The following is a 24,213-nucleotide window of genomic DNA, read 5'->3' on the forward strand; positions in this document are numbered from 1 at the left end:
CATCATTGATATTTCTCTCTCTCTCTCTCTCTCTCTCCCTTCCTCTCTGAAATCAATAAAAATATATTTTAAAAAATGAAGACAAAAAACCCCCACTTACATTTTGTATGCAAACAAGCCAAACAGTTTAATAACAGGGGCAGAGGGGGAATAAGCAACATGAAATAAAGACCACGCGCATCTGCCGAGCTGTTTCTGTCTGGGTGTGCCAACGAGAATGTCCGCTTTCAGGACTGCTGCTCAGTGACGAGGAGCTGAGAACGCCGATGGTCACGGAACCGAAAGGAGCACGACACCCACTCAGCTTCTCCAGCCACCAAAGCCCTGGACAGACCTGCAAAGAAGGGCAGGGAGGCAGGTCAGCTTCCGGCATGCGACTGCCTGTGTGCCAAGTCCAGGCCCTGAATTTTCACTGTCATCCAATTCTCCACCAAAGCAGAGTGATGATCACAAAATAAGGCTACTGGGCCTGGCACCCAGTCCTGCCTTCCAGGCTCTGCTGACCGGAAGGCCCCTCCCGCTCTTGCACATGGCCCTGGACAAGGCACGACCTGGCACCTCCTGCCACATCCCTGCCAAGATGGGCAAATCCACAAAAGCCCAAACCTGCTGCAGAGCCCCATGCTTCCAGGATAAGCTTTTAAACAGGAAGAGAGTACACACAGAGCAAACTGAGTGGTCCAGTATTTTCCCAGGCCACACACTTTTCCATCCTATTTAATGACTCAAAACTGAAGATACTTACGAGTTCGATGATCCAAAGCTGAATCCTGGAAAAGATGGACAGCGGGAAGTTAAAACACACATACACTTGAAAGACCAAGGTGGACCCTCGGCCAGACCCCCTCCCTTCACCCCCACGGAATGCCTCCTGCAGGCCGGGCAGGAAGGTGGGCTGGCTCATGTCCCCAGGGCTCCTCCCTCCTCCCCGCCGGGGTGGGCAGAGGGTCTCTGGTCGGGCCCCCTCACGTGGCCCCACCGTGACACACAGACCCATTTTGTTAGGAAAGTGTGCTTTCTCTCCATTCCCACCCACTTGCTTCCTCCTCTCCGTGAGGCCAGAGAAGCAGGCCCGGGGGGCCTGGGCAAGTGGCCCCTGGAGTTTTGTGTCTTATCTGCACAAGAGTAAGGGTGCCGGCTTCTGAGCCGCAGTGTGTGGCACAGACAGAAGCAGAGCATGGACGCTCCAGTCCTGAAGCAGCAGGGCGTAAACGAAATGAAAGGCGTTTTGTGAATAAGGTCTCTACACCTTATTGTTTGTTTGCTGGCTTGGATTTCTGAACCAGTATCTAGTGAGATGATTATTATCTTGCGTTCTCAAATCTTGAGAAATATTTAGTAAAAAATGACACAATGTTATAAGTCTACTTTAAACCTAGAAAACAACGTTCTGAAAATCAAAAGCCCCCACACCCTGCCCCTCAAGCACTTCCAGCTTTGACAACACTACGCCGAAAGCCGGGTAAACCGCTCATCTCTTGGGCGAGGGGTATCTGCTGTCTGCCTACCTCCTGTGCCCGATCCGAAGCCGGAGAAGCCCCCGCTCTGGGTCCCGAAGCCTGAAGTCTGCTGGGACAGCGACCCGAAGGTGGGCGCGTTCTGACCAGCGAGGGTGCCAAAGGACGTGGTGCTGCTGTTGCTGCCAAACCTGGGCCAGGGAGGAACCGACAGTCAGAGCCAGCTGCCCCTGCGGCCGAGCCTCAGGCAGCCTCGTGGTCTCAGGCTGCACGACACGCGAATCGAGGGCGCGTGCTTGGTGTGAACCAGCAGCCAGAGCCCAGAGCAACCACCTCTGCTTCGGGGAACAATGACAGGCCCACGAGACGCAATCCAGCTTGTCCAGTGAGTCCTGTGCCCGTCTGGACACTGCAGGTCGCTTGGAAATGAAGCAGTACTACATATTTTGCTCTTTCTGTCTTCAATAATTCTTCAATTTTATTCCACCATTTCAGCATTTCCCATTTATCGACATCCCCGCCCCATTTATTCGCCTACTCCCTGGACCCTGACCCTGTCTACTTCTCACGCCGAGGTGAGGTGTCCCTGTCCTCACTGCCCACTCCCACCGCGGGGAGGGCCTTTCTCAAGCGGCAGCGAGGACTCCTCCGACGTGTGTGGGGCCAGAGACCAGGGCCCGCACCAAGGGCACGGCCATGGCTCCTCGGGGACGTCACACTGGAAACCTTCAGCCGGCCCCCGTTAGCCCTGCTCCACACGGTGGCTCGGCCTGAGCTTGTGGGGTCCCTGGGTCCCCTCCCTGGGGGCTTACCCGAATCCTCCTGCGCTGGCAGCCGCAGTACCCTCTCCGAACACTTTGCCTCCCGTCGAGCCCAGAGGGCTTGTAAAGGCTGGGGCTGAACCGAATGCTGGCACCCCTCCAAACCCAGGGGATCCCCCAAAAGTAGGAGGGCTGCCAAACACTGGAGCAGCACCGAAGCCACCTGAGCAAAACAGAGGCAAACAAACAGAACAGGGAGAAAGGAGGAGACAGGAAGAGAAGACAATGAGCAGTGAGAAACCAAATCAAAAGAGGAAGAAAAAAGGGAAAATACGTTAGAATCCAAACACAAAGACCTCCAGCAAAGGGCAACACCCCTTCTAGCAGCAAAATACCAATTAAACCCAAAGCAAACCCAGCCACCAAGCCGCCTCCCTCCAGCTCGAGCAGAGGTCCGGGGTCCACTCGGGAGAGCTCCCTGGAATTCTAAGAACCCCGCAGACCCCCTATTTGCCTTGAGCTCCCCGGTCCCTCCCAGAGGTAAGCTGGGCCTGTCGGCTCCAAGTCTTGTCAAATCAGATCGACACCCGGAACCAACATGGCGCATTTCCGGTCCCTTCCTGCTGGGCTGCACTGTGTTGAGACTCCTCAGGGTAAAACCGTCCTCAGAAACTTCAATGCCTGCCCCGCGGCCAGAGATGACAGACAGGTTATCACTCAGCACCGCAGGCGAGGCACAGCCTCGGATGCTCGAGTCCCTCTCAGGGAGAACGAATGGGCGACAGCCGAGGTGAGTGGCTCGGAGCTGGCGCTCAGCCAGGCCTTTTATTTATTTACAGCTAATGGCTCTCCCGTCTCTCACCACCGTCTTTCTCTCTCTGTGTGTCCAGAAGAATTTTTGAAATGCTTCCTCTCTGGGGTCAGGAACTACTCCCCCATAAAGCAGCACCCCGCATTTCTTCCCGGGAGGAGGGCTGCTGCATGACAGTGGTCACAGTGTCCAGCTGTGCTCACACGGCCAGCCGGCCCAGCAGAGTGAGCGGCTAAGCATCCGCGCAGGGCCCCCTTCACAGGCCCGGTCTGTGCTCACGGAACACAGGCTGGCGGGCGGCCTCCGCACAGAAAAGGGTCAGGCGTGCCCGGGTGGCCGCTGGGCTGGCCGAGATGCCAGCAGGCGGGAAGAGGACTGTCCTTCCCTGACTGTCCTTTCTGCCCGGGCAGGGTCCCCAATCCCCGAGACACTGTTGAAATCCTTCTTGGCTATCCAGAGACCCTCAGTGAGAGTCTGCTGAATGAAATGAACAAAATAGTACAAGAAACGTGCCTTAAGGGGGAATATTTCTTAAAATGAGTATTGACCTGGAGCCACACGCTGAAAGGAATGATGGCAGCCGAGGCACAAGCAGCCTGAGGGGACCTGGCTTCTTCCCGCCTCTTTCAGAAAGTGAAGCCCACAGCGCACCTGCCGAGAGGGTCAGCCTGGCCTGAATCCCACCACAAGCCTCTGCCCCTGGACCGGGAGGGCCGGCCAGCTGCAGGTCTAGCTCGCTGTTCTTTCCGCCGTTAAGTGCCGGTGGGCCATTTGTAGTGGCTGCACCACTGAGATGAACTTTTTGCTAAGGCTCACGTTTGGGTTAACATTCGGACTTTTAAAACCTTGAGTGAAATTCCAAGCTATCCTAATGGGCACTGTTGGGTTACAAATATAATAGACTGGAAAAGAAAAAGCCTAAAAACCCTGCCGCTGAATTATTTAGGACTGACCACAGATCCAGTTACACTCTCTTCCTAGACACATGCTGGGGGCTGGGTCTAGTGCCTTGCACTCCATATTATGCCGGCTTCTTGGTGGAAGGGGAGTGAAAAATGAGAAGTCACAATGATACAGAAAGTAAACTGCAGGGGGAGAGGAGGAGATGAACACACACCAGCACAAGCGCACACACTTCCCCACGCCCGGGTCACGGCTAAGTGCGCCAGGAAGAGAACAGTCATCCTGGTCTTATTTCTGAAGATCGACTCGCGGGGTTTGATTTTATTAGATGCCTTATTCTCACAATTTTCTTCCCCTGAAGAAACAGAAATGTACTAATAATCAATGACACTGAAATATCTGGTTTACTGATGGCCCTTCACATGCCAGCTGCTGTAGAACAGTCTGCTGTAATCCACCCCAAAAACCTGGAATCCCTACTTCACAGGTGAGCAAACTGAGGCTGTGAAGACATGTCCCGTGTCTGCGTCTAGCCAGCAGGTAAATGGTGCAGCTGGGACTAGAACAAGGCTGAGTGACTCAAAGACCACCTAGCATCTAACCAGTATGTGCGCCCCCCTTCCCCCCACTGCCACTAACCCAGCAACTCTGGCACGGGAGCAGCGGGGTGAGCCCCATGGACTGGGGTGGCAGCCCGGTCATTTTCAGCCTGTCCCTCCTCCTGTCCTCCCCGCCAGTATCTCCAGCAGCACAGTTCCGAATGCAATCGTTTGGCAGGAGGATGGGCACTTTTGGAATTTTTCAGAGATGCCTTCAAACCAGCAGTCAAGTCCCTCTTAGAGAGAAAGGCTGGCCCCCTGGCAGAAAGCAGCCTCGCCGATGTTCGGAGGCACCTCTCCTACAGAAGCAGCTCCTGAAACGGATGCAGCTCCCGAAGTCCCGAAGCAGGAGAGCAGGCTTTCCCACCCGCACTTTCCCTTCCTGGTCACGCGCTCATTCAGCTCATGTATCTGCCTGGTGGCTTTCTCTGTTCCAGTCCTCGAACTAGGTGGTTTCATGGGGCAAAAAATCAAGTAGAAAAAATATTCTGAAAGGGAGGTACATTTTCTTTAAGATTGAAAAATTAAAAGCATCAGATTCTCCAATCAACAACCTGATCCCAGGATAAGAGACAATATATAAGAAAAACATACCAAAGAAAACATTATCAGGTTCCCTAAAAAAAAACAGTCTTGATAATTAATGAACTAAAATCTCTTAGTCACATAGTATTTGCCTGGTTAATGAGGAATGAGTTTGTAGCCCTTTCATTTTTCAATCATTCACTTCCGCGTTGGGGCAAAATAGAGCTGCAATGCCCATTTCTTGTCCATCTTAAATTCTAGGAAAAGAGCATCCAAAACTGGCCACCAGACAAACCTGCCAGGCCACAGGCCTGAGGAAAGTGCACAGAGCATTATGGAAACCACAGCGACTGTGCTCCAAGCGGTGGATTCCAGATGCTAATGGGGGCGGTCCTGAGTCAGAGCCACCTATGCATCTGGTCCCCAGGTGGGATCCTGAGCCACCTACACATCTGGTCCCCAGGTGGGATCCTGAGCCACCTACACATCTGGTCCGCAGGTGGGATCCTAAGCCACCTACACATCTGGTCCCCAGGTGGGATCCTAAGCCACCTACACATCTGGTCCGCAGGTGGGATCCTGAGCCACCTACACATCTGGTCCCCAGGTGGGATCCTAAGCCACCTACACATCTGGTCCCCAGGTGGGTTCCTGAGCCACCTACACATCTGGTCCCCAGGTGGGTTCCTGAGCCACCTACACATCTGGTCCCTAGGTGGGATCCTGAGCCACCTACCCGTCTGGTCCCCAGATGGGATCCTGAGCCACCTTCACATCTGGTCTGCAGGTGGGATCCTGAGCCACCTACACATCTGGTCCCCAGGTGGGACCTTCTCCTGGCACTGGCGGAATTTCAATCTCCCACACATCCGAGCAAGGGAGTGTCCTGCCGCTCACCCCTGGGAGCCTGCTTGAAGGAACCGCTTTCTCAGCAAACATCCCTCCTTTGCCTTGAGTCTTAAAACAAATCCTTTCACACAACTGTCCATGCAACAGGGGCAGGAAGGCAGACCCATGCAGATCTCAGAAACAGAAATGGGACAGAGGAGGCAGCTGACAGAAACGAAGTATGTTTTTGTGTCTAAATATACAATGTTCTTTAAAAATTTAATTGTAAATGCAATGCATGATTATAAAAAGTCACCATTCACAAATGTATACTGTAAAAGTAATGCTGGGATAAGAAGTAGTGCTGGCAATGTTCTTTATTCTCGATTACATGGGTATTTTCCAACTGTGAAAATTAACTCATGATATGTGAATATTTGATATTGTATATGTACATGTAGTGTATATCTAATGTACTTGTTTATTATACTCAATTAAAAACAAAAAAACAAGTGACTTGGGAAAGAAGGCAAAATGATACGGACAGAAGTTAAATAGTCTGTTCGGCCTGCGACAGGCAATGGGCACCAAGAAAATGAGCGACTCAGGACACTTTCATGTTTACATTTTAGGGATCACTTTCTTCTGTGTTCCCTTACTTTGGTCATCCTGCACTTGCTAAATGTTTAAGTTTTCTTCCCCAAGAAGACTCTAAGTTCTCTTAAGGGTTACAGAATATGCATTCTGTGCTGTTTAACATTTCTCAGGAGACCTAGAACAGTGTGAGGAACATAGTAGATGCTCAATAAAAATACAAATAAAGTGGGAGTCATTTCATCCACGCGCCAATCCCACTCCCTCGAGAACCTCTCCAGAGAGCTCCCTCCTTCCAGCATCTCTGCATCTGAGCTCATATGACGCAACCTCAGCGGGCAGGACCGCAGTACCTGTCTTATTTGGAGAGGAGAACCCGAAGCCTTGGGATGCCACGCTTCCTCCTCCAGCGCTGAAGGTGCCAGCAGGTTTCTGCTCTCCAAACGACGAGCTGGCAAAGCCACCAAACGTCTTGGCCCCACTGTTTCCGAACAGGTTAGAGGTATCTGACGAAATGAAAGACATGTGTAGGGAGGTGAGAGGGAGGAGAATGTCCTCAATTACTTCTCACCAGAGAAGGAAGGAACCTCAGCTGGGTGTTTTGGGAGCAGGGAGAAGTGAGCAGGAAGAGCAATGAACGCCTTCTCCGATTTGCATGGGTCTTGGAGGCCGGATTTAATTACGTGGGTGTCCAGGCTCAGAATTTCCCGACTCAGTTCTCAGGCACAGAAACTCATCTGCGCTCCCGCAGGTCCTGGCCCGCCCGCCATGGGGACCAACAGCGCAGCCTCACGCCAGAATGCCATCTGAGCACATCCACACCAAGCACATGGCTCCAGCGCAGCTTTCACTGTCAAGTCTGGCACGCTGGCTGCTGCCCAGTCTGCTCAGAGAACAGCGGACAAACAAAACCTCCGGGGCTCCGACCTCTGATCTGACGAGAGCCAGGGATGTTCTGAGACCGGAAAAGAGGCCAGCAAGACTTCCAGTCTGATTTCCTCTTTCTCAGAAGTTCAACTAAGTTCCAGATGCCTATCTAGTGGGTCACTCCTTCAAATACACATCGAGTCTGCTCCAACAATGAAAGGAAACTAACTACTAAAACCAAGATGGGTGAGAAGTATTTGTTCGTTTCCCCACCACATATAGATGGGTGTTTCATTAAAATGAGTTTGTAGCCCTAGCCGGTTTGGCTCAGTGAATAGAGCATTGGCCTGCAGACCAAAGGGTCCCGGGTTCTATTCTGGTCAAGGGCATGTACCTTGGTTATAGGCTCCTCCCTTTCCTGGGCTCTGGTTGGAACTTGTGCAGGAGGGAACCAATTGATGTGTTTCTCTCAATCAATGGGAAAAATATTCTCGGGTGAGGATTAGTAATAATAATAATAATAATAATAATAATCTATATATATTAAAGCCAAGCGACCCGAATGGCAGAACGGGCGGACAATATGATGCACACTGTGGTGGCCAACCGGCTGGATGGGGTCCCTATCGGCAACCCCCAACTTCCCGTGGTCCCTCCCCTGATCAACCCCCCATCAGGGGCGGGTCCAGCCGACATCCTGCACCCCCCACCCCCCACTGCTGGCCCACCTCCCACATCCCCTCCCCCCTGCCGCCGGTCCAGCCCGATCGGCTCCCATCGGGATGGGACGGCCAGACCCCACCTGTGCAAAAATTCGTGCACCAGGCCTCTAGTAAAAAATAAAATGAGTTTGTACCCACAGAAGGCAGGGAGAAGCTATCCTGAAATGAGGTCGATGCCCAAAGGCAGAGGCATAAATAGGCTGCAATGACAAGCTCTGGTGGGTAAAGGAGAGCCAAGTCTATGCCCACACGTGAGAAGTACAAACAGCTTCATGACGCCAGGCTTCCCCCAGTCAGGAGCTCAGTGAAGGTGATGGAAGGGAGGGGGTGGAGAGCAGTCCTTCACACTCAAAGTCAGCTGCCTAAAGAGGCAGTCCACCACTAACCTGTCAACCTAAGGCCCTCATCACGCTCTGCTGCTGATCCCACCGTGTGAGATTCGACTGTTGATGCTTCAATTATAAGGAAGTGAGCAGCCTTACCTCAGGGACACGGCCAGCTCAAATTTCCAGGCACCGATAACAGAGCCTCAGGCCACATGGTCACTGGCTCTCTGAAACTGCTGCTGACAGTTTGAGAGCTGGGCCCTGACAGTGGGAGTGTTGACCCTCTCGGGGGTTCAAGGGTTATTTATCCCACGCGGAAGTCCCCTCGAACAGTCTGGTCCTTCCCGTGATGAGCTAACGGGAGGTCACCTTTGACTCCTTCAGTGGCAGTCCATTTGACACTGGAGACGAAAACAGGTGTCTCAGTCATTCCTCTAACGTGGTGTTTCAAGAACAGAGGACTGCAATTTCCCACCTTCGTGCTAACGATGCAAAATTTCAAACAGCAAACAAATACACATGCAACGTTAGGGGCTAGATCTCCTCTTGGAGAAACTCCAAATACAGAGGTGAAATGACTTTACTGGACAATGCTGGGAGACTTAAACTCCCGAGAGGCCAGAGAGCATTCAGACGTGTTTGGGCTTTTTTTTTTTTAATCTTCACCTGAGGATGTTTTTCCATTGATTTTTAGAGAGAATGGAAGAGAGAAGGAGAGACAGAGAGAAACATCGATGTGAGAGAAACACATCAATTGGTTGCCTCCTGCAGGAGCCCTGACCAGGGTCCCAGGCCAGGAAGAAGTCTGCAACCAAGGTACATGCCCTTGACCGAAATCAAACCTGGGACTCTTTGGTCTGCAGGCTGATGCTCTATCCACTGAGCCAAACCAGAGAGGGCGTGTTTGGGCTTCTTTATTCCTTATCTCCTTAAGACTCCTTCATCTTTTAGTTGTTCGTAGCACATTATAATGGAACAAGCACGAGTTCTGCATTCAGATCTGGCTTGAGTACCTCATAGCTATGATGCTGGGCAAGGACTGAATTTTCCTGCGCCCCCGTCCCGCACACAGAAAACGGGGACAGCAGCTGTGAACACGCAGAGCTGCGGTGAGGAGTTAACGAGGTGGGTGCGTAGGGCACCTTGTCTGGCACATGAGATCCTCAGGCAGTACAACTTCCCGTCTCTGACTCTTCCTCCGGCCACACCCAGTCATGGTCAATACAGTAAGACAGAGTAGGTCAGCTGCGGAACATGAATCCCTCCCATTTTGCGAAGATAACGAGAATGCGACCCGCACGTTGTAGCAGCTGTCATTTGCAGTCTCCAAAGAAGCCCGGTGTAGGGAATTTTTGGGAATTATTTGAGCTGCTCTGACACAAAGCGGCAGAACCAACACCTGCTGCTGTTTCTGTGGCCTACGTGTCTCTCCGCTGTCTCCTATGGCTCCCAAATTAGAGTCTCTAGTTCCTGAAAATGTGGTAGAGACTCTCCTGGTTGTTGGGACAGCGTTTCCCTGTAAGGTTCCTGTGAGGAAGCTAGCCAGTAAGAAACTGCTCTCCGCGGAGCCACTGGACGACCAGCTGGAGGGGAGAGGCAGGCGAGGGGAAGGCAGTGCAGGTGAAACGGGCGTCTGCACTGAGCCCCGCCCCCGCTGCGGGCACACCGATCCTCACTGGTCTTTGATTTGGCAAAAATACTAGCATCACCTAACATCACCATGTCAGTCTCATCGCAGAGACCAGGCCCCGTCCACCCTGCAGGGCTCCGGGCACTCACGAGGACAACACGCACTGAGAAAGGGACTGGAGAAGCACCTGCCCAGGACACTTTTCAGGATGTTTTCTTCAGAGACAGGTGTGCAGGGAGCCTTGTGCGCCCAACAGATTCTCATCAGCTTCTTCATCCTCACAGGAGCCTCCCAGGCCCCTGGACAGAAAGAAAGGTGCTGAGGACGGCGCCATCCATGTCCTCAGACATACTCGGGAGGCAGTCGGTCCTCACAGGCAACAAGCCACGTGGGTGGATGGAAATGACCCCAGGGTTCAGCGTGCCCTGGTCCTGTCTCTGGGGAAGACAGGAAGAAGCCTGTACAGAGCGGGGCCTCGGCACGCGGTGCTCACAGCTCATCTTTCTCAGTCATCGCGCATTCCGGTCTCTCCTGAGGGCTGACCCTGATGTCACACAGGGAACTGCTGGAAGCTCGATGTGTGCTCAGATACTGTGTCTGCAGGGGAATGTGTGATGCCAGGAGCAACGAGCACACCTGGGAGGGCTGACGTCACACTGCCAGGCCAGCCAGAGCCCAGGAGGCAACGTGATGGAGGAGAGCCCTGGAAACACATCTAGACTGAACTCTGGCTCTGCCACTGTTACTCCCTAAGTCCGCATCCAAAATGGAGACGGCCACATCTAAAAGTCCTGTTGTAAGAAGTGACCAGACCAGAGACCCAGCAGGTGATCAATAAAGGTCACTTCCCTTCTGCTCCATGTCTCGTCAAGGAACAGAACACGAGGGCCCCAGGATTCCGACAGGGAGAGGCACTGCGGGCCCCTGTGACCCTGAGGCCACGCTGCCCACAGGAAGGGACTTACATTCACCCTTAAAGGACGGGCAGGTTCAGGTGCGTGGAGGGAGTAGCAGGGAGAATGTGTTGGGGGAACTGAATCGAAGTCAGAATACTATGTTGGGGCTCTGGCCGGAGAGCTCAGTTAATTAGAGCGTCATCCTGATATCCCACGGTTATGGGTTTGATCCCCCGTCAGGGCACATACAAGAAGCAACCAATGAATGCAGGAATAAGTGGAACAACAAATCTCTCTCTCTCAAAAAAAATCACTTAATTTTTTTTTTTTTTTTTTAAGAAAAAAGAAAAGCATGTTGGAGCCAGCTCAAGGAGCCCTGCAGTTCAGCCGAAGGAGCTGGGTTTTATACTATTGTCGGCGGGATGCTGCCAAAGGGTTTGAGTAGGGATCGTGGCAAAATAAGAGCGGAATCTTAAGCCACTCTCTCTGGTAAGGATTTCCAGACCCCAGTGGGGGAGACTGGAAGCAGGGGCGTTTGGAGGCTACTGTAATACCTAGGACGATGGGGAACACACCCCACAATGACAGAGAGACCGAAGGAAAGGGAAAGGGCTGTCTGAGAGGCAGGGAGAGCCTGGACCGCCGTCCACGGCCCAGGGAGGAAGTGGTGCTCAGAAGTGTCTAGTGTTGCAGTCGCCCAGGCGATCTGCAGCAGCTTCCTTAGTTCTGGGGCCTCTTATCCTGTACTTGGTCCTCGGGGCGACAGAGGCTCCTGTCCCTATCCCCATCCAATCCCACACTTAGTTTTTAAAAGCAAAAAAAAGTTAAGTCGTTCCTGTACCCTGTCAGATGCACTTACACTTCCCTGAGGCACACAAGTAAGCTGCTGGGTAACACCTGCCCACGGTCAGGAGCTGAAGACCAGCAGGTGTCTGGTGCCAAGAATAGATGCGCTTATTTTAAACCAGAATTACCGAATTAGAAACAAGGCGTGCCAGTGAACAACAGGCTGGGGGAGCCACCGTCCAGTCTGCACTGTAAACAAACACTCCCTGCTGTCGCCGAGCGTGGAGCTGCGAGAGGTTGCACAGCGGGCTCTCCTGAGCCGGCCCAGCCCCCAGGGAGAAGGCAATCCTTTGACAGGTAAGAGCTGTGGCATTAAGAGATGAATCAGCCAGAAGGAAAGGAATTTTTACAAGGATATGACCAGCCTACATTTTAACGCAATAGGCTAGTAACACAATCCCACAGGAGATAACCTACCTACAGGGTAAAGCCACATTTCTAACCAGCATGTTACCAAGGGCCTGTTCTGTGCCAGAGGCTGTCTGGCACGTTGTGTAAGATGTAGCTGAATTCCAGACCTGCCACTTTCTGGCTTTGTGACCAAAAAACCCCCGGCAGGTGTGGCTCAGTGCTTGAGTGTCGACCTATGAACCAGGAGGTCACGGTTCAATTCCTGGTCAGGGCACATGCCCAGGCTGAGGGCTTGATCCCCAGTGGGGAGTGTACAGGAGGCAGCCAATCAATGATTCTCTCTCATCATTGATGTTTCTGTCACCCTCTCCCTTCCTCTCTGAAATCAATGAAAATATATTTAAAAAACAAAACCCAAAACAAAGAAATCACTGAGCCACTCTGAGCTTGTTCTGATTGGGAAAGGGAGAGTGCCGTGCAAGGACCATGCTTTCAGTCTGTGCAGGGAGCCCTGAGCTCTGTGACAGCTGGGGAAGGGGGAACACCCGCGTGTGGCTCTGGTTCCAACCACCACTTCTGAGCAAGCTAGTTTCATCTGTCTTGCAAGTCAGGATTCTGTGTACGAGTTCATCTGCAGAATCAGTTTTTGAAAGCTACTAGACTCGATTTCTAAAAGCTCTTCATTCTAGGATTCTAAATTCTTCCTGGCAGACTGCAGGCTGCAGAACCAAACCTCCAATGACATAATGTCACAGATGAAAAGGTACGGTACGTGTCGCTTGACCATGATCTCTCTTTTTATACTACCAGTCGGACAGCGACCTCAAAATAACAGATCTGGGACTCCACGGGACTCGGGAGTTTTGTTTTAGCTACAGGAGCTGAAGGCACTGAGGAAGTATCTGTTCTGTCCATGGGGCATGCGCTCTCGGTTCACAGAGGAGCCTTCTGTATGGCATATTGCATGAGCGAAGCTAAGACAAAGAGGACAGGTTCCCAACCTCCCCTCTCAGCCCCATCAGCAGCAGGATGGAGATTTAAACAAATAAATTTCTTTCATTTCCAACCATGAAGAGACAGATCAATAAAGTGCTTTAACAATGAGCTGGAGAAGGAAGTGCCAGCAGAAAGATGCGGCTTCACTTGAAATAAGACAAAGAAGCAACGAAGGCTTCCACTGTCGGGCGACACTTCTGACAGCAGCTGGATTGAGAGTCAATTCAGAGTGTGACACAAATGAAGACCCAGACGTGCCCGCCCCCAGCACACCCAGCGTGCTCGGCCGCTCGCACTTAGGCCTGTCTGCCCGCATCCATCCCAAGTCATTTCAATCTAATTCAATTCAACCCTCTCCCTGCAGCTCTGATGTCTTTCCATGATTATATAGGACATGTCATTAAAAAACTAAAAATAAACACCAAAATCCAACAGATCACACTGCCTTGGGGTAGATATTTTACACTTGATCTTAGGTAAAAGGCCAAGAAGCCATGGGGGTAAGGTATTTTAAAAGGCCCTTCTAGACCTTTCCGTCCTATACTTGTCAGCGAAGCATTGATAACACCAGGAGGATGGCACTGGCATTTGGGGTGGTGGGGTTGGGAGAACTTTCTCCACTTACTTGGGGCGGCTGTGGATCCGAAGCCCCCGCTGGCCGAGCTGAATGGGTTTTTGTTGGCTGCGTCCTGGCTGGGTTTCCCTCCGAGGCCACTGAAGAAACCTCCCCCTCTTCCAGCGCTGCCAGACCCGAACACGCTGCCACTGGAGGACGGCGACTGCTGAAAAACAAAAGGGGCAGGAAGCAGGCAGGGTGAGAGGTCACCGAGCGGCAGGCCACATCCGCGGACAGGAGGCGCTCACAGCTGGCATGAACGGAAAAGCAGCCGAGGTCTGATTAGTTCTGGTGCGGATGCTCTCGCCACCACAGAGAAGCTGGGCTCTGGCACAGGGCCTTCCTGCACATCAAGTGCTCAGCTGGTCCACACTCGCGGGCCCCTGAAAACATGACTTACGGTGGGTGGGAACTTTAATTTTTCTCTCTATATTTACTGGTTGATTTCAGAGAGAGGAAGGAAGAGGGAGAGAGAGACAAAAACATCAATGATCAGAGAGAATCACTGATCGGCTGCCTCCTGCAGGCCCCGCACTGGGGATGGAGCTCACAACGTGGGCATGTGCCCTGACCGGGAATCAAACTATAACCTCTTGGTTCATAGGTCGACACTCAACCACTGAGCCACGCTGGGTGGGAACTTTAAAGGTCTCTGCCCTGCTGCCTGCGGTCTCTGCTGACACGATGCCAGAGGCAGGAACACCACCCCCGAGCGTTCCCCCATGTGAAAAGGTGTGGAAACATTTCTAGGCTATCCTGGCACCTTATTTCGATTCCTCTCATGTTTGGCAGAACTCATCAGCAACTGCTGCTCAGTGACTACGCTGTCTTTTCTCAGTTTGAGCACTTGTATTTCATAATGACTTTCCCAGTGCTGCAGGGACAGGCTTAAATTAGCTCCATTGTTGAAATGACGACCACAGCTGAATTCTGTCCAAGTGCGCAGATCCTGCACGCGAGGACACTAACTTAGGGTGCGCTGACTCAAAGCTGTGTCAGGCACCGCACTTCATTTCTGTCTGGAAATTGGTTCTAGAAGGACCAGTGCCAGATCTGAGGGACCATTAATATTAGAGCTAAGTGTGAGATGACCCCCTTGGCTGATAATGTAGAATACGATGGGCTTTTAGAACTGGGTTGCTTGTCTCAGGAACCTTGCAGGGCCCCTCCCAAGCAGGTGGAGTGGTGCACAAGGCCCCCTTACGAAATAAGGGCAATAAACTACTCTTCCTAGCTCATTCATTCCCTTGGCATTTCGAGTGAATGGACAGTTATTACATCCTCATAATTGGGTTAGAGAGAATCCAATGCATTTTAATTGCTAAAAATAATTTCTTTTAAAACTTTAAATTATGGAAACTCTCAAACACATACAAAAATCAGACAGAAGAGTATACTGAACCCTCCATATACCCATCGCCCAGCTTCAACAATGAACTCAGAGCCACCTGAGTTTTCCCTATACCTCCTTTTACTTCCCCTCATCCTTCATTAGTATGAAGAAAACCCGGTATCATTTCATCTACTGATTTTCCTACATAAATCTGTAAAACATAAACCATAACCATAATACCATCATGTCTAAAAAACGAACAATTCCTTTATATCATGAAGTAGAGAGTTAGTGTTCAAGATCCAGCCTCAAATGCGAAAAGAATCCAACCTGAATCTCATCAGGCCCCAGACCCAGCACCACTCCACAGGCCGCAGCAGAGGCAGAGGAGCAGGGGCTGGAGGCTCTGCTTGGGGAAGAGCAGCAACCAGACCACAGGGGACTCGAGGACACAGACCTGCTTCGTCAACCACTGAATTATGAGGAAAAATCAAAGGGAAAGAGACTTACGAGACCTATAAACCAATCTCAATGTGTGGACATGATTTGATTCTAATTCGAAGAAACAAATGTAAGAGACATTCATGAGAATTCTTCAAGAAGACATTTCCAAACCGTCTTTCCTGATTCGCTGCCCTGCTTTATTCTTTTCGCAGTCTTTGAAACAACCTGAAATTAAAGTGTTAATAAATAAAGGCCGAATTCCTCTATGAAACAGGCACCTGGGTCTGTCTTACACGGAATTCCTGGTGACTGGTAATCCGGCCAGCTGTGGTTCTATCTACTCGCTAAGCACTGTCACTGCAACAATATTAACTCTTCTGATCCACGATCACGGGATGTTCTTCCATTTACTTATATCATTGTGAATGCCTTTAAACAACGTTTTATAATATTCAGAATAGGTTTTGCACTTCTTTTGTTGAATTTATTTTTAAATATTTTAATTTTTGATGCTATTGGAAATGGAATTTTCTTAATTTTTAGATGGTCCTATGCAAGTATATGGAAAATAACTGATTTTTATATATTGATCTTGTGTCCTACACGCTCACTGAGCCCACTTATTAGTCCGAATAGTTTTGCACTGGATTCCTTAGGATTTCCCCAGCGAATGATCTGCCATGGCTCTCCTGCTGCCTTTCCAGTCTGGATGCCTGTGAGGTCCTCTTCTTGCCCAGCTGACCTGGCTGGAATCAGCATATTCTCCTGAGGTTCACCCACGCTGCCGCACGCATAGTCCTCCCCGCTCTGCAGCTGAGCGCTCCGGTGAGGACGCAGTGCTGCTGCCTCCGGGGGAGGACAGCTGGGCTGTCTCAAGGTGTGGGCCATCATCATAAACAAAGCTGCCACGGATGGACATTCTTATACAAGCCTTCTTGTGAACATGTATTTTCTTTCCTTTTGGGTAAATACCTAGGACTGGATGGCTAAACCATAACACCAGTGTACATTTAACTTATGAAGGACCTGCCAGATGACTCTCCAGTGACCACGCGGTTTCACACTCCCACAGCAATGCACTCGGAGAGCTAGCTGCTCTAGCGCTCTTCCACATGCGATTGTTTGTTCTTAAATTTCAATCATTCTAGCGGGTGTGAGGGAGTGTCCCACTTGGTTTTAATTTGCATTTCTCTGATGACTAACAATGCTGAGCTAGTGTTCATGTGCTTATGGGCCACTCACATACCCTCTTTTGTAAAGTATCTGTCCAAGTATTTTGTTTATTTTTAAAACTGGGCTGTCTTTTTTATTTTTGACTTATAGTTCTTTACACATGGGTGGGGCAAAAGTAATTTTACAGTTGTGAGTACGTGAAAGTTTATTCTTGTATTATTTATTAATTAGTGTATTATTTTCCGTATGGAAAACTGTAAACCTACTATATTTTCTTCCTGTCTATGCCCTGCCTTTTCCTTTTTATGGCAAGTCTTTTGATGAGCATTAGTTTGTAATTTTATTGAAGTCCAGTTTTTCCATTTTCTTCTTTTATGGTTAGTGTGTTCTGTGATCTAAGAAATTTTTGTCTACCCATGGCTTCTCACATGGCGCTGCTGACATCTGGGCTGGGTAATTCCTTGTTCTGGAGGCTGTGGGGTGTTGAGCAGCATCGCTAGATGCCAGGAGACTCCCCCACTCATGAGCACCAAACATGCCCAGACACTGTGCTTGTGAAATTCCCCTGGGGGCGAGCTGGTGCTGCTGGAGAGCCACTGGCCTACTCCGAGGTCGCAAAGGCACTGCTGCTACGGTTGTCATACATTTCGTATCTCGTCAAAGCCACACGATCCATTGTTTCCCTATATGTCCTCTTTTTCTTTAGCTGCTTTCAAATTTAAAAATTGTTTTTCAGACGCTTAACTATGATGTGTCTAGGTGTGGTTTTCTGGTATTTATTCTGTTTGGGATTCGCAGTTTCTTAGATTTGTGGATTCCTATTTTTCAACAAATTTGGAAAAGATTGGCCATAGTTTCTTCAAATATTTTTTTTCTGTCCTATTCTGTCTTCTCTTCTCTGGGACTCTGATTACAGACACACTGGACTGCCTGATACTGTTGCCTCTATGTTCTTTTTTTTTTCCCCCAGTCTCTCTGAGCTTCATGCTAGATAATTTCTGTTGACATGTCTTCAAATGCCCTGTTCTTCTGTGGTAGTCACTCTGCTGTTAACCTGCCTAATCACGTATTTCAGGTACTAGATGTCAACTTCAGATACAGACCACTGCTTTCTATCCCCTTTGCTGAGATTCCTAATCAAACATCCCTTTATTTTCTTGTAAATCTGGAGTACAATAGCTGTTTTAAAGTCTTTGCCTGATAGTCCCAATTGTCTGGGTCATCGATAGTTTATTTCTTGCTATTTCCAAAATATGACTCCCTTTTTGTTTTTGCTACTTCATAAGTTACAGTTATTTGGGGGAGGGGGCGGTACACTGATCTTGTACATAAAAGACACAGTGTGTGGTGACTGAAGAACACCTCATGCTTTTTCTGGAGAGAGGGAGCCCTCCTTTTCATCTGTACCCTCATGTGAGGAGGCAATCATTCGGACTCACTAAGCCCCTGTCTTGGCTCAGGGCTTAGGCTCTGGGTCTTATTCTGCGTTGAGCCTGGGGCCAGGAGGCAGCTGGGCTGCAGCATTTTGGGCTCAACAGTTCCAGGCATAGGAGAGTACAAGGCTGTAAGTTCTTTCCTTTTTCAGTCCTACCCTGACTTCCTTTTTCTCAGCATAAGTGGGGGAGGGTGGACAGGGAGATTTTACTCAAAAAATTACTGTTGTCCCTGCACATCTTTCAGACCCTAATTTGTTTCTTTAAAACAAAATAATTTTATTGGGATATAATTCATATACCTCAGAACTCACTGATTTAAAGTACATAATTCGATGGTTTTGACAAAAAATATATGTAACATAAAACTTGCCATTTTAACCATGTTAAAGTATACAACTCAGTGGCATTAATTAGTCACAATGCTGTACAACCATCACCATGACTTATTTCCAACATTTTCTCATCACCACAACCATAATTCTGTAACCATTAAGTAGTAACTCCCCTACTCCCTCCTCCCCTGGCCATTGGTAATCTCTAGTCTAATTTCTGGTTCTATGAATTTACCTATTCTTTTTCTGTTTTGAAAATAATTTTTTAGCTCCTTTATGTTTATTTTTTATTGTGGTAAACACAGATATTATAAAACTTACCACTTTAAGAGTACAACTCATTGGCACTAAGTACAATCAGTGTTGTGCAACCATCACCACTATCCATTTCTAGAAATTTTTCATCACCTCAAACAAATTCTATACTCCTAACAATAATTCTCTATTTATGTAGTCATTTTAAGTGATTACTTTTTAATTAACTGATCCTAAATATGTCATATAAGTCAAATCCTATAACATTTGTTCTTTTAGAAGGGGCTTATTTTAATTACCATCACGCAGACAAGGTCTACCACATGTAATATGAATCAGACCTGCATTCTTTTTGGAGGTTGAGTAATATTCCATTGTCTATGCATCGTCTTATTGTTTATCCAGTCATCTGTTGATGGACACTTGGGTGGTTTTTGCCTTCTGGCCATTGCGGAGTCCCTGCCCTCAGTGCCTCTGGGTACCAACAGCATGTGCTCTCGAGTCCGGCTTCTGCACCCACTTTTTTTCGTACAGGAGCGCTACTTGTCTTTACTGCTCTCCAGCCTCCACAGTATGAACACACCACAGTGGCTCTACCCATTCTCCAGCAAGAAGCACGGGGGCTGTTTCCTATGTGTAGCATTTATGAATACACTATGAACATTCTAACCACATGCTCTGAACAAAGGCACTCATTCCCATCGGCTCCACGCCTAGAAGTGGATTTGCTGGTCCAACAGGGATTTTGTGTATCTAATCTTGATACTACCAGACGGTTTTCAAAGGGTAATTTACCCCATGTTAGCAACACGTGGGTGCTCCTGGTCATTCTCCGCCTTCACCAACACTGGTATTGTCAGCCCTGTCCATTTTAGCCATGTTGGTGGCGGTATAGTTGTCTTTTCTTTTTGATTTGTACTGTTTATATGTTCTGAACACAATTATTCTTTTGGTCCTATACGCTACAATTTTCCCGGTTCATGGCTTGTTTTACACTAAAATTAAGAAAGTTGTCATTTTAATGAGGTCAGATTTTCCTTCTGCCTAATTTTCTTTAGAATTTCCTTGAAGCCTTCTAGGCATAGATTCTCTCAGTATCTGTCTGAAAAAATGCTTTGATTCCATGACATCCTATAAAGATATTTTTTGCTAGGTAGACTGTCTCTGGCTTTGTCACGGCCGAGAAGTGAGCTGTCAGTCCAACTCCTTTGAAAGTAACCTGTCTTTTTGTCTCTGAGTATTTTTAACATTTCCGTAATTCTGCAGCTTAACTATGATAGATCTTGGAATCAATTTTCTTTTATACATTCTGGTTGGCATTTGTCTGACTTCTGAATCTGTGACTTACTGTTTTCAAATTTCTGTCTTTTTCTCTTCTAATATCACCATGTATTTTTTTTCTCTTCCTTCAGATTAAATGTATTTTGGATTTCCTCTTTTAGGATTTTTACTTTCTTTTGCATCTTCCATTTTTCTTTGTTCTTCATGAAGCAGACCAGATAACTTAATCTGACTTACCTTCTAGTTCAAGGGTCAGTCAACTATAGTCCACAGGCCAAATCCAATCTGTTGTGTTTTTGTAAATGAAGCTTTACGAAAACATATCATGCCCTCGAAGTCTAAATGTTTACTACCTGGTGCTTCACAGAAGTTTGCTGACCCCTGGTCTAGTATATGACTGTTCTCTTCACCTGGGTCTAATCTGTTGGTATTAAATTTTACTTGTTCTATTTTTCTGTAAGTTCTATTTGGTTCTTTTTCAAAGCTGCTATGACACTTCTTGCAATTTCCTATTCTTTATTGGTACTTTCAAGTTTGTCTTGCATTTCTTTTAAACATGTAAAACACAGCTGTTTTACAGTCTAGGAAGTCTTTGCAAATGTATGTCTGACGTTTATTCTTGATCATAATTCCTTGCTTCCCTTTATGACTAATTTAGGCATGGAAATCAGTGTCCTTAGAAGTTATTTGATATGAGGAGAATATAACTAATAATAGTGTGACAAGTTTATGTGGTAACAGATGGTTTCTAGACTCAGTGTGGTGAGCACATTGTAAGATAGACAAACGCTGAATCACTATGAAACTAATATAATACTGTATGCTAACTGTGCTTTAATAAATTTAATGATTTGAGGCCGAGAGTAAAGTTACTTTTCTTCAGTGTCTGCTGCTCTGCCATGCACCTGCAGACACCACCCTCCCAGGACCACGCCAGGCCACCCTCTTGCTGAGGCCTTTCACTTTGTGCAGAGCTTGGTTAGTGATTTCTGCTCCTGTAGCCTTCCCAGTTACTAAAATAGGAAATTCAAATTATAGTAGTAAATGCTCTCAGGGCAAAACTGGGTTCTGTGCTCCACTCACTTCCAGAGGTGCCCTTTTTCTTTCAACGTGGCAAAACACCCTGTCAGCTTATTAGTGCTTTAAAAACTGTGGTTTCACCCAGTATTTTAGCTGTTTTCCGTGGGAGCGTGATTTGAATGCTCTAACCGCCATCACCAGAAACCGGAGCTTAGAGGTTTCACTTCTCTCTGCCAAGGATCCCTGACTGGAGCCAGGACTCCGTCTTCAAAGGAAGAAGACGATACAGAAAATCTCTTACTGAAGATGTACAAAAACAAAGAATGTGCCTACCACTTGATGAACTATGGATAATACAACCCCCTTCAGAAAGTCACAGTCATTTCCAATCGGTCCGAGTGCCTTTCCTCAGAAGGCCTCCTGATGCGGGTGCAGTGATCTAAAAGCAGCAGCCTCGCTGGGTCCTCAGTGTCCTCACCTGTCCTGTGAGGACAGTCACAGCATGTGCCTTCAGAAGTACTAATGACCACAGGAGTCAATTGTATAAAGCCCAGCACAGATAACCACTAGCTGTACACACTGAAATAGCTTAGGTCACCAAAAGGAGCCTGTTTTCCTTCTTTCTGTTTAAGTAACCATTTGAAAAGGTAACAACTGTTCTTAGGTCAATGACCTTAAAAAATACACACAAAAAAACAAAAATCAAGGCCAAGGAGCGGGTTTAATCCATGGCCCTCGTTTGCCAACCCCTGGCCTAACAGAGCAGGTGGAAGATGGATGGAAATCAGGCAATGTGCTTTCAAAGAAGGATGAAAACTGTGGTGATTCTCTTGAATCAGAGGCTGAGACTTCTGTGTCCCTAAGTGAGCTAAGAAGGCGGGGCTTGAGAAGCACACAGGCTGCTTCCTGGGGTTAGGTGGGCAACACAAACTGACTAAAGTACATGCAGGGACGGACGAGGACGGGGTGGGTGTAGCTGACATGAAAGGGGTGAACATACATATTTACCTGGCCAAACACTGTCCCACTAGTATTGGCTGCTTGACCAAACAAAGAACCAGCATTACTGGACCCAAAACCTGCAAAAGAAAAAGAAAACAAAAGTTTAAATTGGAAGTCTTTTACAACATCCAAGTGGTGTTTTGTTTTGTTTTTTAGAATGGCTTTTAGGTATGCTAAGATAACCAACAATAAATCAACCCATGAATAAAATCTGGCTTCCTATCTAGGAAATGAAGAAACTGATTTGTAAATAAGGATCGTTTTGCATTGCTAACACTTTACAATAGTATAAATTCCAAACTCTCAAGGGCTGAATCCTGCCTTCTACTGAACCCCAGGGGGTAGGCACCAAGAAGGTACCCTCAGAGCAGCTGTTCCCTAGACTTCACTACCAACAAGTCTTCCCAATGACTGAACGTGATGAACATTTCTGCTCCCTGGTTTCCTCCAACCTCAAAGACCAGATCCATCCCGGGCAGTTTATCTTTCTGCGGAGTGGCACAACATGGTTGGGGGCTGGGCTGAGCAGGGACTGGGAAGACCAGGCAGCGCTCTATGTTATCACAGGCGCCCTGTAAGGAATAGAGTACAGGAGTTCCATTCTCATTTCTGTCCTTGGTCGAGGCGGGGAGCTCAGGCAGTCTCCCTTCCTGCCCGGGGTGGAGGGACTGCCCAGGGACCAATCCGTAGCTACTGTGTGAAAGAAGATTCTTCAGAGGTTTGTGATCATGATGAGGTAGTTTGATCATAGTGTGTATGAGGGACTCTCAAGTGTTGACTGAACAAAGGATGCACCAGAGATAGTGTTAAACACCGACTCCCTCTGAGACTCACAGGGCCTCTTCCCTGCCCATCTCTAGGCCACATTATCACATTTCCCATCACTCCCATCGGCCACCTGGCCTCTCCACAGGCCATCAGGTGGGTTTTAAAACTGTCTTTCACAATGTGTCCTTGTAGCCAAATGTAGTGGGAGATCAACAGACATTTGTTGAAGAAAGACAAGAAAAGATTTCCTTTCTAAAAAACTAGGAACCATTTTCAAATAAATTATCACCAAAGGAATGAGTTAGCAGTTCCTGCCCACCAAGAAATCAACAATCCTTGTTCCCCCCCAGAGCCTACTCCAGGAAGAACTGCCTTTCATAAGATAACTATCAGAAGCTTAGGAAAAGATTTTCAAATTGGTCTGCCTATTACTAACTTTTAGAAGTAAAAGGAGCTGCTAAAATTAGATAAGCAATAGAGAGAATTATGTTTTACTTTTAAATATTTTAAGATTTGGGTTTTTTAAAAAAATTACAACTTTGAAAACAGAAAAGACCAAACTTTTCAAATGTCAGTATCTGCCCTCTGGTGGGAAGACTGAGTGGAGGAAGCAGCCGGCTGGCAGGGCGTGGCCTGGGAGGAGCGGTGCAGTGTTGGTCTGCAAGCACTCACTGCAGGGATCGGTCTGTCTACCGCCTGACAGTTTGGGCATAATGACCTCCAAAGTGCCTCTGACTTAAAAATTTCCTATTTCTGAGTCACTCATTACTTGCTGACCTTAAGCTTTTTTTTTTTACCCATGAAATTGGCACCCTGGTGGCTAGGATAGGAGAGAACTTGCTGAGAAGCAGAACTGGACCGACAGTGACTGGGCCAAAGGCGTTCCCTAGACAACAGCACCCTCACTCCCTTCTGGACTTCAGTTTTTTTTTGGTTTTCCCTTTAATTACAAAGGCAGTACTGGTTTGTTGCAAATGTTTCAAATACTACAGAAGAGAATAAGATAAAAATCTTCCATATATTCTTACCTGACGCTTGACAAAAGCTAAACCCAGAGGATGATGCTGTCGTGGTGGTGGCCGAGGTGCTACCAAACACAGAGCTTCCTTGTCCAAAGCCTGGGCTCTGCCCAAACGCAGGCGGGGTGCTCTGGCCGAACACCCCCGCGCCGGTGTTGGCAGAAGACTGGCCGAAAGAGAAAGAGATGGAGCTACTGGCGCTCGAAGAGGCACCAAAGACGTTCCCGCTGGTGGACGTGGAAGGGGAGGACGCGGACTGCCCAAAGGCGGACCCGGAGCTGAGCCAGGCTGACTGAAGGAGAAGCTGCTGGCGGGGCTGCTTGTCGACTGCCCGAAGGCGGGGCCTGCCCGAAGGCCGTCTGCCCGAAGACCCCGTGGCCGAGTGCTAAAGCTGGGTTGCCAAACCCGAGCTGCTGGCCGGC

General features: G+C 48.5%; 1 protein-coding gene across 1 annotated transcript in view; it reads right to left on the reverse strand.

Annotated features, from left to right (window-relative positions):
• Positions 1-96: 96 nt before the first annotated feature.
• Positions 97-24,213, reverse strand: part of NUP214 (nucleoporin 214) — a 76,827-nt gene continuing 52,710 nt past the window's right edge. Inside the window, 10 exon segments of the mRNA XM_023746731.1 lie at positions 97-334; positions 746-770; positions 1,509-1,648; positions 2,270-2,441; positions 6,832-6,984; positions 13,738-13,894; positions 22,011-22,081; positions 23,801-24,073; positions 24,076-24,132; positions 24,135-24,204. Of these exon segments, the coding sequence (XP_023602499.1) occupies positions 301-334; positions 746-770; positions 1,509-1,648; positions 2,270-2,441; positions 6,832-6,984; positions 13,738-13,894; positions 22,011-22,081; positions 23,801-24,073; positions 24,076-24,132; positions 24,135-24,204 (1,152 nt within the window). The 3' untranslated portion in view covers positions 97-300.

The sequence above is a fragment of the Myotis lucifugus genome, unplaced genomic scaffold, assembly GCF_000147115.1.
Source record: "Myotis lucifugus unplaced genomic scaffold, Myoluc2.0 scaffold_726, whole genome shotgun sequence".
Taxonomy (NCBI): Eukaryota; Metazoa; Chordata; class Mammalia; order Chiroptera; family Vespertilionidae; genus Myotis; species Myotis lucifugus.